The sequence below is a fragment of the Euphorbia lathyris genome, chromosome 2 (genome assembly GCF_963576675.1).
Source record: "Euphorbia lathyris chromosome 2, ddEupLath1.1, whole genome shotgun sequence".
Lineage (NCBI taxonomy): Eukaryota > Viridiplantae > Streptophyta > Magnoliopsida > Malpighiales > Euphorbiaceae > Euphorbia > Euphorbia lathyris.
In genome coordinates this window covers 39,677,088-39,696,638 of record NC_088911.1, presented here as the reverse complement: position 1 = coordinate 39,696,638, position 19,551 = coordinate 39,677,088, and the positions used below count along the sequence as shown (strand labels likewise).

The window sequence follows — 19,551 nt, the reverse complement described above, 5'->3', positions numbered from 1 at the left end:
GAGTATGACAAGAGTACCTTCCTCTATACTTCTACCCAATCCTAATCTCTCGCTGAGTACTTAAAACCGAGTACTCAGCCTCTCCTTTCTATCTCTAGAAATGATAAGTGTTTTGTCCTAATACAAAGATGTGCTAAGACACTTTAGACGATTTAACAATCACTCTAGACTTTTACACAGATATGAGAATTTGTAGTGTAAGATTTGCTTTGCTTCTTGCTTGCAGAACTTGTGTAGAAATTTGGTCAGCGTAACTGCTTGATCAAGTTCTGTGTCTTTTGAAGCTTGTGATGGCACTATTTATAGAGACGTCTGGGCATCGGTCATTTCGAATTTCGAAATAAACGTTGGAGGGAAACGGCTATATGTCGCTATCATCCTGACTTGCTCAGAGCTCTCGGCCAATCACAATCGTGTATCTTCTGTCCTCGGCCAGCCCAGCAGATGGTCTCTCCTTTTATGGTAAGGTCAACTGGACAGCATACTGTGTCGTCTGAACTTTGCCAAAAGAGGAAACACTTTGTCTGGAAGTTTTCCTTCGCCAGCTGCTGTCTTGTACGTCTGTCGAGACTACTCAGCAGCTTCATCTTGAAGTTGTTCCCGAAGGTCTTCTAGATCCTTCAGTTTGCTGAGTTGCGTTTTGTTTCAAAACGGCAACGTCTTGACATACGCGGGCCGAGTTTGACTTGGGCCTTAGCTTCCGTATTGGGCTTGGGCCATTTAATCCTTATGTATTATAACAGTTTTAACTCAACATTGAACAAACACATTAGTAGCATAAATCAAAGCATTTAAACTTAGTGTGTTTAGAATATGTATTTTAAGTTATACTTAAACAATTTTGTCAAATCAAAATTATGTGGAAAGGTGTTTCAACACCCCTCACAAGTGGGAAATATTTGGGGCTACCTTCCTTAGTAGGCAGATCGAAGCGGGCAATCTTCTCACACTTCAGAGACCGCCTGTGGCAAAAACTACAACGTTGGAGGGGGGAAAGGGATGTCCAAGGCGGGAAAAGCAACACTTATCAGAGCTACGGGGTAGGCCATTCCCACCTATTTTATGAGTGTTTTCCTTCTTCCGGTCTCTACTGCGGATGAACTACAGAAGATGCTTAATTCATTTTGGTGGGGAAATAAGAAGTCTGGTGAAAGGGGCTTGAACTGGATGTCCTGGGAAAGAATCTGTATTCATAAACTGAGTGGAGGACTTAGTTTCAGAAATTTCACTGCATTCAACTTGGCTATGTTGGGAAAACAAGGGTGGCGGTTAATTACCGAACCCACTTCGCTTGTCAGTCAAATCTTCAAAGCTAAATATTATCCAAAAGGGGATTTCTTGGGTGCCTCTCTGGGACACTCTCCGAGTTTCATTTGGCGAAGCATATGGAGTTCTCAACTTATTCTCAAAGAGGGTGTCAGATGGAAATTAGGAAACGGGAAATCAGTCAGTGTATGGAAAGACAGATGGTTGAGGAACGAGGAAAACGGATTTATCCAGACACCTATGATTGAGGGTCTCGAAAACCTCAAGGTATGTGATTTACTAGTCCCTAACTCATTAGAATGGGATTTTGAACTTTTGGAGGAAGTATTCCAGGCCAGGGATATCAGTGAAATAAGCAAACTTCCGACAAGGATTTCCGGAAACAGTGATCAGGTTGTATGGTCGGCTCAAGCAAACGGTTTTTATTCCGTTAAGAGCGCGTATAAAGTGGTTGTAACGATAGAAGAAGATGACCAGCATCATGTGGAAGGAAATTGGAAGCGAGTATGGAACGCGGACATCCCTCACAAGGTTCGCTATTTCAGTTGGCAGTTGGCAAGGAATTGTTTACCGGTCCGTGTGAATCTGCAGAGGCGGGGTATTCAGTTAGAAACCAGTTGTGTGCTGTGTAATGGACGTTGGGAGGACGAATGGCACTGCTTCACCGAATGTGACGTGGCTAACCGCCTTTGCAAAAAATTGGTATGTTGTCCATGGTGCAGGATCAAGCTAGGCGCGCTGACGGAATAGGCGACTAGTTCCACAAAATGGTGGCGGGGCTAAACGAGAGCGAAGGAAACAGGTTCATGATGGTTACCTGGAGCCTGTGGCGAGCTAGGAACGATCGGCTATGGAAAGCAGAGGTTACGTCGATTGATAATATGCTGTACAGAGCAGAAGTGGTGCGAAGCGACGGGCACCGTGCGAGATCGCTAAAAATGGTGTCGTCGTCAAGTCGGAGTAGCAGCCATGGCGGAGAACACAGCAGTTCATGTATAAATTGGCATCGACCGGCACTGGCGTTTCACTCATGCTGCACAGATGCAGCGTTTTTGGACAGCGAAAATCCCTCCGGAATTGCAGCAATTCTACGGGATTCACGGGGGATATTTATGCAGGGCAGATCAGAGATGATCCAACGTGCTGTAACAGCAAAAGATTGTGAGGCAGAGGCACTACTTCGAGCTATGGAATGGATTCGGATGAACAACATCAACAATGTGATTTTTGAATCAGATGCTAAAACAGTAGTCGATGCTATACAATCCACAGCCCCTGATATATCAGAATTTGGAGATATTATTGACAAATGCAGGGAAATTCTGACCGAAAATGACTCTTACTCAGTCAAATGGATTCGAAGACAAGGTAACGGCGCAGCCCATGCTCTGGCTAAGGCGGCACGGTTAAATCCTAGTCTACTATTCTTTATTTTTTTACCGAGTTGTGTTACACCTTGTATGCTACATTATTGCCCTACCCGGGTTCATTAATTTCATTCATTGATTTTTTGATTCAAAAAAAAAAAACCTGATTTTCATTCCATTAATATAATATTTTTTTTAAAAAAAACATTGCACAATGCATTTACATTAAAGTTTAAGGGGTTAAAACAAAGTTGAAGTTCAGAGGGTTAATTATACAAACACCTAAAGTTTAAGGGGTTGAGAATAAACAAAAGAAACAATAGAAAGAGGGTTTTATTGGCCTCTCTACAGGGTTTAAAGCTCTCATCATATGAATTCAAATCCTAAAAACCAAATACATCCAATAATCCCAATTTACTCAAGTAAGCTCTTCATCTTTCTCGTCTGATTCCCCTTTTTCTCAATGTCTCTTGGTTTTCATGTTGCTATCATCTCTGAATTTACTTTCTTGTAGAAAGTTCGTCAAAAGCGTTAACTTGATCAGATTATACACACTCACAGCACTTGCTTACTCAAATCCCACCCCCATTGAAGAAGAGGGAACCTTTAATGCCCATCACCAAAACTCTCTTGAAGAAAAGCGAACCTTCATTAACCATCATTTCTCAGAATCAGATACACTAAAAGTTGTTCAGCTTTTGAACAACTTCAAGGACGAGCCCCGCCTTGCTTTCTCGTTCTTCAATCATCTAAAGGGAAGTGGGTTTTGTCATGATCCTTTTGCATACGCCGCTATAGTTAGAATTTTCTGTTATTGGGGTTGGGTTAAAGAATTGGATTATATATTGCTTGAAATTATTAGGAAAGATACAGAATTTGATTTTGAAATTGTGAATTTGTTTGAAGCTTTGGCAGATGGGATTGAGGGCGAATCGTCTAATGTGTTAGTTCAGGTGTCCGATGCATTGGTTAAGGTTTATGTTATTGCAGGAATGTTTGATGAGGCTAAAGATTTTCTTTTCGAAACTAAGTGCTCTGGATTCATTCCATGTATATTATCAGTTAATTTTCTTATGAACAAGTTGATTTTGTGTGGAAAAGTGGATCTTGCTATTGATACCTATAGAGATTTGAAGTCTCTTGGGTTGAGCCCCAATGAGTACACATATACCATTGCAGTTAAAGGGTTTTGTAGAAAATGTAGTTTTGATAAAGCTCTTGATGTGTTACAAGAGATGGAGGAAGTTGGGTTTACTTCAAATGCTTTTGCTTACACAACTTATATTGAAGGTCTTTGTAGGAATGGAAGGACTGATTCAGGTCGTGAAGTGCTTCGATTTTGTATAACTCAAAAAATTCCAATTGGTGTGTTTGCTTATACAGTTGTTGTTCGCGGCTTTTGTAATGAGATGAAACTGGAAGATGCTGAGAGTATCTTGCATGATATGGAAAGACAAGGCTTTGCTCCGGATATGTACATATATAGTGCTTTGATTTCTGGATATTGCACTGTTCGGAATCTACTTAAAGCTTTGCATCTTCTTGATGAAATGGTGTCAAAGGGTATCAAACCGAATTGTGTAATTTTGAGCTCAATTCTTCAAGGCTTGTCTCAGATGGGCAGGGCTTCTGAAGTGGCAGACGAGTTTAACAAACTTAAGGAAATGGGGATTCCCCTCGATGGGGCGTGCTACAATATAGCGATGGATGCTTTATGCAAGCTTGGGAAAGTAGAAGAAGCCATGACATTACTTGTTGAAATGGAAGATAAGCATATGGTTCCAGACATCATCAACTACACAACTCTTATTAATGGATACTGTCTTAAAGGTAATATGGTAAATGCTCTAAGATTATTTAAGGCAATGAAGGACGGAGGGCACAACCCTGACATTATTACTTATAATGTACTTGCTAGCGGGCTTGCTAGAAATGGTCTTGCAGAAGAGGTGCATAACCTTTTATGTTACATGGAGACCCAAGGTGTAAAACCGAACACTGTTACACATAATTTGATCATTGAAGGCTTATGCATTGGAGGTAAGGTGGATGATGCGGAAGCTTTTCTTGATAATTTGGAAGAGAAGTGCTTAGAAAACTATAGTGCCATGGTCAGTGGTTTTTGTGAGGCTAATCATTTGAAGGAAGCCCTTGGCCTGTTTATTAGGCTGGCTAAGCAGGGATTTATTGTCAAGAAAGCGTCCTGCGTAAAACTACTTCAAAGCCTCTGTTCGGAAGGAAGGATTGAGAAAGCTGTTTCGTTGCTTGAGACAATGATGGTTCTGAATGTCAATCCTAGCAAGATAATGTATAGTATAGTTATAGGTGCACTTTGCCAGGAAAGAGAAATGAAGGAGGCGCAGCGTTATCTTGATATGATGGTCACCCGAGGTATGATTCCTGATCTCATTACTTATACAATAATGATAAATGGTTATTGCAAGGTAAATTGCTTGAGGGAGGCCTATCATCTTTTATATGATATGAAGAGCAGAGGGATTGAACTTGATGTTATCACTTACACAGTTTTGCTTGATAATTGGTCAAAAATAAGTCTAAGAAACTCCAATTCCGGGTCATATACCATTGAAGGAAAAGAAAATATGATGAGCCCTTCGGAATTATGGGGTGAAATGAAGGATATGGATATAAAACCCGATGTCAAATGTTACACTGTTCTAATTGACAAACACTGTAAAACTAACAATGTTCAGGAAGCTGTAAGCTTTTTTAATGAAATGATTGATAGAGGAATAGAACCAGATACTGTGACCTACACGGCCCTTTTATCCGGGCACTGCAATACGGGAGACATAGAAAAGGCTGAAGTCCTCATTGATGAAATGTCATATAAGGGGATACAGCTAGATTCTCGTGCAGAGTCATTGTGCCAGTGTATTTTGAAGGCTAGGAAGGTGCAGTTTCGGAAATCAGAAACATGGTGATGTATGACGTGGATCTCTCTAACTCCATGTCTGATGGCATTTCTGCTGACACAAGTAAATGGAACAGATTATACCAGTGAATGTTTCAGCATAGGAGTTTTTATATGTTGGACGTTGCTGGCCTGAATCGTGGTGGCTTGTCATATGTGGGAACTGTTCATTTGCAGGTAAACATGCTGTACTTCTGAAATATGAAATTCTATGTCTTCCTATTGGTATATCTTCCTATATTCAAATAGCTTTGAAATTTCAGTACATTGTGTATTTGCAGAAATTGGGATGAAGCAACAGATGCCTTATTGAAGGCGATTTACCCGATCATGTTATGGGATCCATACAGGAAGTGTGTATGAATCAGAAAAAAAGGTAATGAACTAAGCTGTTTAAATGGTTGATTATGAATATTAAAAAGTAAATTGATGTGAGCCTGACATCTTAATTTTACTAGTATGAAGCACGCCAAAACTTCATGCCAGCGGAGGTTCACAACCGTTGGGTTTCCTATTGGAACTCACTTGAGGCATAGAAGAAATCAGAGCTTGGAAAACTTGCACGGCATGGTGGTATCCGAGATGGACCAATGGCATTGCCATACTAGAGGTTACATGTCGATGATTGAGCTTCGTGACCGTCCAGTAAGAAGTCTATAAGTGTGTTCTTTAATTTTATGTTTCAATATGCAGTCTCATCAATTATGTCGTCCAATTTAGCCACATGAGTTGTTTTTATACACCCATACTTAGAATCACATGGTGTAACATTTGTAAGTTGTTGTATCTATATGTTTATGCTATATATATTCTTGGATGTTAAATAATTTGTCTAAATAATATTTATGGGAGAGTAATGTCCACGTCTGAAAGAATGCAGCAAGCGGCTGATCAGATTGTTGATGAGTGTATAGTATATTATAACTCTGCCGGAGGATTTAGCAACAAAGCGAGAATCTATAAACTGCAGTACCATCTTTGTATTACTCTGGACCTAATGCTCAATGCATTCTCCAGATTAAATGTGTGTCAATGAGATTGAGTCGTGTCTTAAAAAAGCGTATTAGGATTGAAATTCAACATAGAAAACGATGTAATTGTAAGTCTAACATTTAGCGGTTGATGAAATTTTAAGTATAATGGACGAACGCTAGATGTTGTGAAGTAATGAAATGGGAATAGCATGGAAAAGTAAATATTCTAATACCATGGAGCCATTTTATTTAAAATTTACAATATTGGAACGTAGAAAAGAAAAACACTGGAGCTCCAATCTCTGTATGTGTGGAGACAATTTTGGATTTACATTTATACAAACAAATAAATCATTTCTGAGATGAGAAACCCCTCAACATAAATATCCCCAAGCCACCAATTGCTAAAGATAGAAAAAGAGGCAGAGCAATGGAATCAACATCGATCGTTCTGCTTATCCTGCCTGTTCTCTCTTGTCGAGCTCTCTCTCCAAAATGTTCATGCAGAAGATTGCTCAGATTATCTATCTGGTGCATAATTTGTCGTTGTCCTCGCGCAATCAATATAATCTGTACACATGCAACAAATTCAGGATACCGAATCATATTGAGTAAGTTCTGCATATTGAATGTTCAATCCAATTAATGAAAATTGCCTATTTGAAAAATCTCTCATTTTATAAAATTCGTAGGTTATTGATCTCAAATTAGCTGAATTACCTCATCCATAAGCGGTGCCTCCCTAGCTAGTTGTGATGAAGATGCAGAGGTTGGTAGTAATGATCCGTTTAATGAGCCATTAGCCAAGCCAGTAACAAAAACAGAAGCGGGTCCAGAACCGTTGCAACCTTCAGCTTGCATTGCCAAGTTTTGTTGGCTAGCTGAACCTTTTCTGATAGAGAACTTGGAATTGAGATCTTCAACCCGAGATGTGAACTCATCCATTCTCTCATTCAGTGTGGCAATCTGTTCAGAGAGTTGAGTAACAATACCCTGGAACACTCAAAAAGAAATATTACAGGTGAAAATCAATGTTATAGAAGGAAGCTATATAGAAAGGACAGAGAACAAGATTCAGAAAAGTGAGAGGAACTGAAGGAACTGGAAAAACCTTACAAGAAATCCCCCTTACCAGACAAAACCCTCTCTCTCTCTCTCTCTCTCAAACACAGACTGATAAACAAAGAGAAAATTAAACGAATTCTTGAAACTGCTGGTTCCTCCACAAAGAAATGATGAGGTGATAGTGGGAAACAGACAAGTACAATAGCCATTTTAATCCAAGGCAGCATTGACACACCTGGTTTGCAACTGTAGCAGGTGGCTCAGGAATTCTTCCATCAAACCTTCTACTATTAACAGCAAGTTTTGTCAACTTGGGAAAGTTCTTTTCCCGTTGATTTGAATATGTGAGTGATACACTTCTGTAATTACAAGAACATAAAATTGTCAGATGACTTAAATTTCTAAAATTAACAAATGCACTGCAAAGGTTGTCTCAATTTTCAAAATTCTGGAACCCTGAAGGATGACAGTTTTTTTAAGAAGAACTGCTAGAATCTATAGCCTGGACATGAATTAGAAGTTGAATGGCTGCAATTGCTACATATGGGGTCAAATGAAACCAACCACAGCAAATGACATCCACAAATAGGTGTGCTTGCTCATCTCCTCTCCTCTTTTCTCAAAACAATACTAATATAATATATTTACAAAAATGTGACAAGTGGAGAGTACCGGCTTAGATACTTATTCCTCCTATCAGCAGAAGCTCGAGATAGGGCTTCTTTAGGGCTAGAAACCAAGTCATCATCTATGCTAAGCTGTGTCTTCAAATCATCTGGCAATGCCTGCAGATTGATCAGATAAGGACTTCACACAAATTGGATGATGGAATAATCAGGTAAAAGAATGATACCATAACATCATTGACAAGCTTCTCCAGCTGAATCTGCTCAATGTAAGTACGAGGAACATATGAACCGTCCAAGTCTAGCTGCTCAGCTACATATTTGACATACAAACGGTCTCTGCCTTGCACCTTATTTCCAGGAACAGCATGAGTTTAGTAGTGCTAACATGACAATATTAAGCCATTTAGAGTAACAATAAATGCTTAAATTGAATATTCAGCATAAAAACTATGACTTCTTGATACTACATAATGCTACTAATTTCTTGAAACTGTCCAACTGATCCACCAAACTATATTTGTTACTTTATTGGTATTGCTATCTCAACAAGGATCAGCTTGAAACTTAAGAAAGCTCGTGTATGCTTCTAAACATAGTCAAGCCAAGTCATGAATAAGTAAATTGTAACAGACCATGAAAATATAGAGAAATCCATGGGATACCATATAGATTAAGAGACTACATTGATATATTTTACTTGGGAACAATACACAGATATATATACAAGTAGTAGCTCCTGATATTACTCCTACAGTCAAGGAGACATACTGACCCTACTAGCAGCCTAAGCATGCCCCAACAGCCCTTCAGCAGCCTTAGGTATGTTATTCATTAATTACATTGACTTATACTCTAACAATTACATTGACTTATACTCCAACACTCCCCCTCAAGCTGAAGCATGGATTTTAATCATGCTCACTTATAATATAATCTTAAGACGATACAACTCAAAACAAGAAACTCAAGATACTTTGGAATATAAAAACATAATTCGGGAGATACAACCTAGAAGAACAGATCGAACAGGAGAGACGCCAGAGGAACATCAAACTTCGTAGGAAACAGACAAGAAAAACTCAGTCGAAGCAACCCGTAAGAGGCTGCCAGCAACGTAATTGCATAAAAGGAGATTCACCGGCAAACTAACCGGACAGACAGGTCGAAACAGAGAGACGACGGCAGCAGAAGAGGAACAGCGACAATCCGTTGAGGTGAAATTAGACTCTGCTCACAAGGTAGACAGAAATGCTGAAAGAAACAGCCCAAAATTACAAACCCACAAATTCTGCTAACGAGGCAGAAAACAAATTCTGGAATCTTAATCCAGAAACCCAAGAGAGAAGCCGAAACAAGGCTCTGATCCCATGTAAGGAGGACTTTTCTTACAGCGATGACGACACAGGGTGGTGGCCGGAATGTGAGGAAACGACGATTGGAAGCGGAGAGGGTGAACCAGAGGGGTGGTGAGATAAAATGATGTCCCAATAGTGAGTATTCAAGAGACCCAAGCTCTTGACAGAAATGGAACCCTGGGAAATACTACCCAGAAAATATTGAATCCTTGTAGAAACACAACTCTGGAAATACTACCCAGAAAAAAGAATTCAGAAACCTTAGACCTTAGGCTCTGATACCATGTAACATACCATGAAAATACAGAGAAATCCATGGGATACCATGTAGATTAAGAGACTACATTGATATATTTTACTTGGGAACAATACACAGATATATATACAATACAAGTAGTAGCTCCTGATATTACTCCTACAGTCAAGGAGACATACTGACCCTACTAGCAGCCTAAGCATGCCCCAACAGCCCTTCAGCAGCCTTAGACATGTTATTCATTAATTACATTGACTTATACTCTAACAATTACATTGACTTATACTCTAACATAAATGAAGAGGCATTGTTGAATGGTGAGATGGAACAGACAAACAAGATAATGGTGACAAAGGCACTTTACAAACTATCATAACTAGAAAGTCAATATTCATTCGGAAGATATGATTTATCAAATGGAAGAGAACTAATAATTGCAAGTAGAAAGAGACCACATAATAAAATAAGTATCATTCTCTACATTTACTCATTAGGATTCAACTGGGGAACTCCACTAGATTTGATCACCACATAGACATGAGGTATAAGGGACATAGTATCCCTCACAACTCTATACCAAACTAATAAGTACAATTACAATACTATTTCAACCCCACATTTTTATTAGAGAACAAGTATTTTTTTTTTAACCATCTGGTATGATACTCCCATCATAACCGCAGCTTCTGCTACTATCTCCTCCATTGAATATATACATTACCCGAATCCCAGAGCTGAGTTGAAATTTTCCGTGAAGATAAAATCACTTTCACTTATAATGTCAGTATATGTAAACTACAAGAAATATGAGGTTATGGAGGAAACTTGAACTTTGAGAATCTGAGATGTAATAATACCTGAACATATTGCCTATTAAGTTGTTCCAACCAGTCAGTTTTGACGCATACCCTGCTATCACTGAAGACGTGGCTCTTTCTTTTCAGGATTGTTGCAATTGTGTATCCCAAAGCCATCAGACCTCCCAAAAGACGCACACTAACTTCAAAAGTTATTCTAGGTGAAATTATAAAAGGACTGTCTGTAACCCATTCCTGAGCACAACAAACACCATGAAGTCATCAATAACTCTCTCATACATTATGAAAATAACCCCAAAGATAAACTAAGGCTAACTCCACAATTTAAATCAACCACTAAATTATGCAATCATGAATGACTAATCTCATTCTTCTGTTTTCAGTACAAAAGATATGGACTTTTTACATCAGACCAGAAAAATTGTAGCAACCCTTCAACTGCAAGGACCTTGTCAATGGTAATACAAGAGTTGCTAGCGAAGCCTTTTCTTCTTAGAGCAGGTAGCTTCTTTTCATTTTAAGATGCAGAACGTGTATTTTATATATACATATATATCTATGGAACGTATTACTTGTCTCAAGAGACATATCCAAGTGTTTCACATATAAAGGCAACCTAGTTAAGCAAACAAGCAATCTTGTCAATGTCATGAATTAACTATTATTTAAAACAATATTGTGTTTGACAAAATGTGGTCCCAGGAGAGGTCTTGTCCCCTTGGAACAAGGGGTGTCTGAACACAGTATAGGTAATACAACAGATCCTAAGTGCAAGGGTTCAGATACAATAAGTCTCCCTGATAATGTTCCAAGCATTGTAAACATTGAATTCAAGACACCTGGTCAAGTACAATCCCTGAGTTCAAGACCATATTCATCAGCCCAGTATTTCTGGAATGAGATGAATGAGCATTAAAGTTATTTCTGTCCTTTCTATATTACTGATATATAGTAGAAAATAAAATTTGGCAAATTAAGACAATTATTAATGGAAAACTTGCTAGAAAATGAGAAATAATTGGCAACTCAACATTGCAGAGATTAAACAAGGTATAACATCCAACATGAAGCAACACTGAGAGAAACAAAGAGAGGGTAGAAAAAGAAATGTTAGTGTGGAATGTCAATCTTTTCAAAATAATCCAACTGTAAGACCCAAAATGATATTCTTCAAATGGGAATTTCTTTCAGAGTGACACAATAGAAGGATAGTTGTTGACACTAATAAAGGCGAACAATATGCATAAAAGCATAAAAAAGGAGACAGCTACCATTTATTAACAATAATTTTCAGCAAAGTTATGCAGAATATAAATTACTTTCAGAAGAGACCAAAGTACTATAATCCAACCTCAAACATGAGATTGTACTTTCCATCCCTGTTCCTCATCCTCAAATAAGATTGACATGCTTCAGGATCTTCACCAGGTGGTAGAAGATATATGTCATAAGTTTCCTCCTCTGATTCTTTGCATCCCTCAGAAAAAACAGCCTTGATTTGTTCAATTGAAACTGTTCTTGTTGACTGCAAAACATGAAAGAACTTAGTGCTCCAGTTGGAATGAAAAAGTACGACAATGGACACACAGCATGATCAAACACAATCATTTTAATATAAACAAGTCAGAGACTCACCTTTAGAATATAAGTGGGGCTCTGAAATCCAGTGAAAGGATTAAACTTGTTAATTATTTTAATATGTGCTGTTTGGAGATCTGGCTCAATGAAAGCCTTGTACATTGGATAAACCTATGTAAAATAAATGTGAAAAGACACATCAAGGAAATGCCTATAACAAGTTAATGAGGTAGCACATAGAGACGCCCAAGAAAAGAATTTATGGCATGACAAGTAAAGCACCGTTTCAGAGATTTGGTGAATTATCTCCTCAGGCTCTTGTCCAGCACGTTGAATGTCCCGTAAAACACGTTTCACTAAGTCAAAATGAACTCCACCTGTAATGGATACACGGAGGTCTAGCAATGGTCGCAGTTTCTCACTTAATGCATAGATGCCCTCAATAATCACTATACGTGAACTAGGAACTTCAACTGTCCTGTCAGGAGAATGAGTATGGCTTAGACTTGAGAACATTTGAAATACGATAAAATAAGTTCCTTTATACAGGAGAACATTAGCATGCGATAAAATTTGACTTTCTGTCAATATAATTTTAATCTTGGGTCAATTTATTGTCACATATCCAAGCATCAGTACCATACCAAGAATACAGAATCAACAGATTAGTATAATAAATGAATCATAAGCTTTTTTTTCCTTATTATCTTCCAAAAGTAGGAAGGATAATTGGCCATACCGCGCAAACCTAGGCTATAAGCTTTCATGCCATGGAAAATAGAGACAAGAGATAACCACAACCTGTAACCTACACGAGAGCTACTCTTGAAGTCATATATTGGAACCTGAGCAGCTTTCCCTGCTTTTAAACTGTGTATATTATCGAGAAGAGTCTCATAATCTGTCAACCGTGGGTCTGTTGCAAATGATTCAGCCATTAGAATTCCACCATGTTAGTGTTTTTATACAAATTCAATCACCAAACATCTGATCAACAAATAACTAAAAGCCATGCCAGAAAAAACAAAATAGAAATATTACAAGTTCAAACTTCGAAGTAGCAACTTTATAGTTTCAAAGTTAGATAACTAAACAATTAAACACCCAATATATCTTTTCTAAGTATGGTATGCATATAAGAAGGTCTTGATCAACACAGTAATCACCCAGAGACGTCCTAATTTTCAATGTTGTCACAATTTTTTGTTTGTGATCTTTTTTTCCCCCTTTTTTTTGTTGTGCACTGAATGTTTGTCCATTCAGAAAAGGTACCATGACTAGTTCAACTACTATGCATCTCAAAAGAATAGCTTATCACCCTAATATGCATTTAGAGTCTCAACCTCTTCACTTGAACCTCCCAGTACCTTCAATTAAGGACCACGAGATTAGTAACTTATGTTGAACTTGCCTGCCATAATCCTTTATTGCTTTCTTTTATCACATCTGATCTCAATTTTCATACACTATATTGCTAGTAGAAACATTTGAACCATAATATTCCACAATCCTGCCCAACCATGAAGATAATCCCAAAAGCAGCCTAAAGTGCTTCTATATTGCCTCAACCTTCTTTTTAATTACATATAGCCTCCAAAAGGTTATTAAATCAAGAATAACAGTGCATAAACCTGTGCTGAACTAGAGTGCATTAGTCGTGATGTTACTGTGAAAATCAGTCATTACTTTGATTTCATTTATATTGCAGCTCAGTTAAGTGAACCTTACCTGCAGTAACTCACCAATTTATCTAGCCACATCCTTCAAAGAACTGAGAAAATATTAAGATAGCAAATCGCATCAAATTATATGCCTTGGCATCTCTTAATTTGTCATCATGAAATAGTGCCATCAAGCAGTCCTCAGGCTGAGACCCCATGAGAAATAAAAACTAGAAAGGAATTAAAGCAAGCTCCATGTTATCACTTTCAACAATTTTTGTGTTATACTGCAAAATCATCCTTATTATGAGCCACTATATTTCACAGATATGAGAGAGACAGGTTTTGCCATTTCCTTTCAAGTCAACCTTCCCTAAAGAGGTTTCCACAACCAGTGAATTTGAAAATAGTAGAAGCTGATATTGCCTATTAGTATAATGAGCACCACGGTTATCAAACCAATGACCAGAGAAACAAAATGGACTCGGTGATCAGAAGAAGCCAGGCCTTTAATATTCTATAAATCAGAATAGACTAATGAAACAGAAGAAAAAGAATTAACATGTGAAAGATGAGCTAAGAAGAAATAAACTCCTTAATTAACATAGAAAAAAAAACTACTTTGAAGGTAATAATTCCTAAAAATCATCAAGCAAACTGGATGGAATTTTACCATCAAAATTGCCGTCAATAATTCGACTGGCATCATTGTAATTATCCATGGAAATGACAGCAAGGCTAGGCATAAAGTTGAGCACCTTCTCAGTGAATATAGTCTTTCCAGCTCCTGATGGACCTGCAACTCCTACCAATATTATTCCATCATTTTTTTGAGCTAACAACTGGCATGCACGGATGACAATGAAGAATCCTTTCTCAAATGACAAGGTTCCTTCAATTGGTGCAATTTCGTAGCGGTTAGAGTCCTTCTTTTTAACCGCTTGAACCTGATCTCTCAAGAGACCAGATCGCCGCCTAGGTGAATCTATTCCAGCAGAAGCATCCTGTGCCTGAGCCATTTAAAAGCTGGCAATATACCTGCGTCCGCAATGAAAAGAAACTTTTAAAAAAAGCTGAGCTTAGTAACATCTCCTGACATCATAAAGAGTGCTTGGACTCTCCAAACTATCAGATTTCACATTGAGGTGAGCCGCACCCAGAGTAAAACATATAAACAGTCAGAAGCAGTATCATTCATGTGTCAACAAAAGGTTTTATGCTCACAACACAAATTTCAAGAAACAAATACAACTACTCCTAAAAACGCGATACATGAGCAGCAACATATGCTGGCTGATCCAGATACAGAAAAGTAATTAATTACAAAGCAATCACCTAACTGAAAAGACATTCAAATGACTATGAACCTCTTAAAAGCCACATAAAAAAGCACCTGCAAATCCTTTGAAAATCAAAACGAAGCTATGTGATTCGATATACCTTAACAGTCGGGCCGAAGTTGAGCTCAAACCACCATCTACAAGTTTAAGCAATTGAGATCACCATCAACCAAAAATATCACTCAGCTTTCTGCAACTATAAATAATTGAAAATTCAATTCTACGCACTTCTTCAATGGATTAACATTCCCTAGCTGATCACCATTAAAAACAAAAAGAAAAAGAAACAGTAACTACCAACTGTAAGTAAACAGTAACTCAGACCATCCATTAAAAAAGATGGAAGAAAGCGAAACAGTAATTTAAAATCAGAACGACATACGGTTAGAAATGAAAAGAAAATTCCCATAAAAAAGAATCCGCACTTATGGACAGGAGAAAGCGACACCTTTTAATTATAACAATAAAAAATAAAATTAGCAGATAAGTTTGAGAAAAGCCAACCTTCAATGAACTTTTAAATAATGCTTCATTTTGGTGTCCATAAATTTTGAAAGAGGAGAGAGAGTAATAAAAAATAAAATAAATGAGAGTAGTAAAAATAAGGAAGTCAAGAGTCAACCGTCCATAGCAACGTGGCGAAGATAATAACGGCAGAAAGTGAACACACGTGGCTGAGTTTTATTGCTTCAAAAAGTATCATGCTTATATTTTTTTTTGGTAAAGTTTAAATAAAACCTCTGTGGTTTCACTAATTTTCAAATAAATGACTGTGGTTTACTTTTTGTTAAAACGAGGATTGATATTTTTACTTTTAACAAAATAAAGACTTTTTCGATTGATACTATTAAAATCACCTTTAACGACTTCAAAAATGACATATTTTAAGAACTACTAATATTTTAAGCAACTTTAATTCTTCAACTTTTTTATTTTGAGATTGTTTAGATGATGTTTGGTGAAGAGAGAGAAAGTTAATGTTTAGAGAGAGAAAGTTCCAAAAAAGATGATTTTCGAAAATTGAAAATGTATTTTCATAGAAAATATGACATTGAACAACTTTAATTCTTGAAAATTTTCATTTTCAGGTCGTTAAAGATGGTTTTAATAGCATTAATCCAAGTTTGAAACGTCAATCCTTGTTTTGACAAAAAGTAAATCATAGTCCTTTATCTGAAAATTAGTGAAACCACAGGGGTTTTATTTAAACTTTACCTTTTTTTTAATTTAGACTCTACTCATAAAATTGCACCAATATAGACATCACGTTAAAAAATATACCAACATGATATGTCATTCATATTACTCCGTTAAATATATAATAAATGATATATTATGTTCCGTTATGGAGACCTAAATTGGAAACGTTAAACCTATATAAGTGAATTCATTTAAAATCTTTACTAAAGTATGACCGGCCATCATATTAGCAAATAAACGTATTCCTAAGCTTAATGCGCGAAAACAATAAGAGATTAGGGAACCAGAATCTCATGGTTTTTAGCTTACCTCGAATGGCATCGCGGGATTCCCTTGGAAGACAATAGACTTGTTAGTGTTATTTTGTACATGAAATCTGAATTGATACTTCTCCAAAAACCATAGATCTATTTTGATCTCGTTAAGTAATGGAAGTATGGGGAAGCTGAAGTTTTGGATTTTATAGAGCTATGCACCACCAACTCAAGAGTTCATTGTACCCAACACCACAGTTGGAGGTATGCAGTGAGCATTTCCGCATATAAATATTAGTTTAAATTGAAAAAACATCATTCTTTCGGTTTCATATTACATGTCTTTTTAGAGAATTACATAGAAATTAAGAATATTAAAGAAAAGACTTTGTTGCCTTTTATTTATTAAGGGCACTATTTATTTATTTTATAATTAATCTATTATTCTAATTAATCTCTATAAATTCACGTTTTATAGCATAACAAATGTGATTTAATGTGTGTTGACCATGTAACATGATATGTAATATGAAACAAAAAGAAATATCTAGAAAGACATGTAATATGAAACAAATGGTGTAATATAATATGATCTATTTCCACTCTTTCACTATATTTAGCGTATATATAATTTAAATATTCAACCGTTCAGAATTCACGCCATTTCAATTTATTCATTTTTTTATAAATATTTTAAAATAAAAGCTTATTAAATATCAAGGGTGTGATAAAAATAAAATTAGCACATACCCCCGCAAAATTTAAAACGAATCTGATTATACCATCTATTAAACTCTCTTTCTCAAACAAAAATACCATGAGATGCTTGCTTGGAATTGAAAAGTGAAAATCTAGCATGTTTTTCGGGAAGATAATAGAGTTGTCGATTGGTTAATTAATTATGCAGGATGTTTGTCCTTAAATCATCACAAGTATAATGTACTTTCTATAGGTATACAAAATATTCTTCATTCTGGTGGTTGGAGCCAAGATTTGGTAATAAAAAAAAAAAACCAAAGATTTTTCATAAATTCAATAGAACAACATAACATATTGGAATTACGGTAAAGATGGAACTTATAATAAATTAAAGGATATGATAAATTAAGATGATTAAGGAAACAAATTTCTATTATTATCTTATTAATTGAAAATGTAGTACAATTACAATTCCCATAAAGAAAAATATAGTAGAATTTATTTGGTGTCAAAACATGATTAAAAGTCCAGTGAGTGAATCAATTACATGTCCATCTACAAAAGCAAGCGAAGAGTTGCTCATTAAGTTTGAGGCAGTCGGATTTCCAATCAGGAAATGTATTCCTTCTCTGGAGGCACCCTTCCTTACATACATTATTACATTCATCCAAACTTGTATATTGACCTAATTGTTCATCGCATCCTTTTTGTCCTTCCACCACTTTTATCCATGCCACTGCATCCATGTTTCAACAAACAATTAAATAAAACATATTTCTATTCTATACACCGCTTATAATACAATATTAAAATACGTACCTGAGAGAATGAGAAGCAATGTAACGAGATGAGAGAAGGAAGACATGTTTAATGTTGATATGATAATTAGTGAGTAAGTATTACCTTTATATAGATCTGAGTCCCCTAATTCTCTAATTCATTTTTAGTATCCATAATCTTCGGATTTTACTTTCTATGTTGGGAGGATGTGTTTTGGAAGATGGGATGAGATAATTAAGGTATGAAGGATAATACAAAAAATATATATATATTGTTTGATTTGAGAGCAGTTGAGGGAGAGAAAATAGTATTTGTGAGTGGTTTAAATTAAAAATAGGGTAAATTCTAAAAACAACCCCTGTGGTTTCATGTTGTTCACAAAAAACCCCTGTGGTTTGTTTTTACCCAACAAAAGGACTGTGTTATACGCCGTTACACGAAATAAGGAAAATGACTTAACAGTGTTAAATCTGATGATGTGGCAAGGGCAAAATTGTCCGAATTAAAATAAAAAAATAAAAATAACAAAAAAGAAAAAAAAATTAAAATCATTAAAACAAACCCAAATCTTCTTCTGGGCCTTCTTCTTCTTCGCCTCCTTCTTAGCCTCCTTCTTTATCGTCGACCGCCATCAACGCCCGCAACGAACTCAAAGCCTTCTTCGCTCGTTTCACTTGGCCGTCTCCGATCGGTTGTTGCTCTAGAGTCTTCTTCTTCTTCTTCTTCTGGGCTTCGTCTTCTGCAATGGAGATTTGGGCTCCGTTCTCGCCGTTGAAGATATGGGCTCTGTTGTCGCCGTTGAAGATCTGGAACTCTTCTGCAATGGAAGATTCGAAATAATAGTGCTAGAGATTATCGATTCGAAATAATCCAGACGTCACAACACAGTCTATATTTCCATTGAAGCAAGCTTCGATCTCTGATTTACAAAGGATATTGAACCCAGAAAAAGCTGTTTAGAAGGGCAGAAACTATACATTTCATCTGAAACAATAATCACCCAAACAAGAATTCCATAAACACAGCAAATTAATTGTTGTTATTAGAAATTAAAAATTGGCAATTGGAAGAAAAAGGGAAAAAAAATCAAATCACCTGATAGAGGCAGTATCATCAAAAGAAGAAGACCAAATTGCTCCTCCTGGGATTTCAAGAGAAGGAACACCACCAAGGACAGGAATATCTTCTATTAACCCATAATCAAATACCCAATTCCCATTTTCGTTTGGAGAGCACATTTTCTCCTATTTTTTCGCCGGAATTTCAAGATTTCCAGTTCCTATGGCGAAAATAGATTCGATTTGGTTAGGATAAAGGCAGAGAAAGGAAAGAGATTGATTCGGTGGTCTTCTTCTTCTTCTTCGAGCAGACCCA

The 19,551-nt window shown here is 36.7% G+C and overlaps 2 protein-coding genes across 7 annotated transcripts; one reads left to right on the top strand and one right to left on the bottom strand.

Moving 5' to 3' along the window:
* Positions 1–2,987: 2,987 nt before the first annotated feature.
* On the top strand, positions 2,988–6,392 carry LOC136217886 (pentatricopeptide repeat-containing protein At2g26790, mitochondrial). Of its 2 annotated transcripts, none has more exons than XM_066004578.1 (3): positions 2,988–5,745; positions 5,850–5,944; positions 6,027–6,392. In XM_066004578.1, exon 1 carries the CDS (start codon positions 3,113–3,115, stop codon positions 5,576–5,578), a length of 2,466 nt encoding a protein of 821 aa, XP_065860650.1. In that variant the 5' UTR covers positions 2,988–3,112; the 3' UTR covers positions 5,579–5,745; positions 5,850–5,944; positions 6,027–6,392. The 2 variants fall into 2 exon arrangements, with proteins under 2 accessions (XP_065860650.1, XP_065860651.1); XM_066004579.1 differs by having other exon boundaries at positions 5,832–5,944.
* A 372-nt stretch (positions 6,393–6,764) lies between these two features.
* Positions 6,765–15,766, bottom strand: LOC136217884 (inorganic pyrophosphatase TTM1). 5 transcript variants are annotated; one of them, XM_066004574.1, is made up of 13 exons: positions 15,749–15,766; positions 15,345–15,440; positions 14,578–14,942; positions 12,983–13,159; positions 12,526–12,716; positions 12,301–12,414; positions 12,017–12,190; positions 10,705–10,899; positions 8,461–8,583; positions 8,280–8,392; positions 7,843–7,966; positions 7,263–7,535; positions 6,765–7,112 (listed from the first exon to the last, which is right to left on the bottom strand). In XM_066004574.1, the coding sequence occupies exons 3-13, from the start codon at positions 14,921–14,923 to the stop codon at positions 6,894–6,896; spliced, it is 2,049 nt and encodes a 682-aa protein (XP_065860646.1). In that variant the 5' UTR covers positions 14,924–14,942; positions 15,345–15,440; positions 15,749–15,766; the 3' UTR covers positions 6,765–6,893. The 5 variants fall into 5 exon arrangements, with proteins under 5 accessions (XP_065860646.1, XP_065860645.1, XP_065860644.1 ...); XM_066004573.1 differs by lacking the exon at positions 15,749–15,766 and adding an exon at positions 15,542–15,559; XM_066004572.1 differs by lacking the exon at positions 15,749–15,766 and having other exon boundaries at positions 15,345–15,618.
* Positions 15,767–19,551: the final 3,785 nt, after the last annotated feature.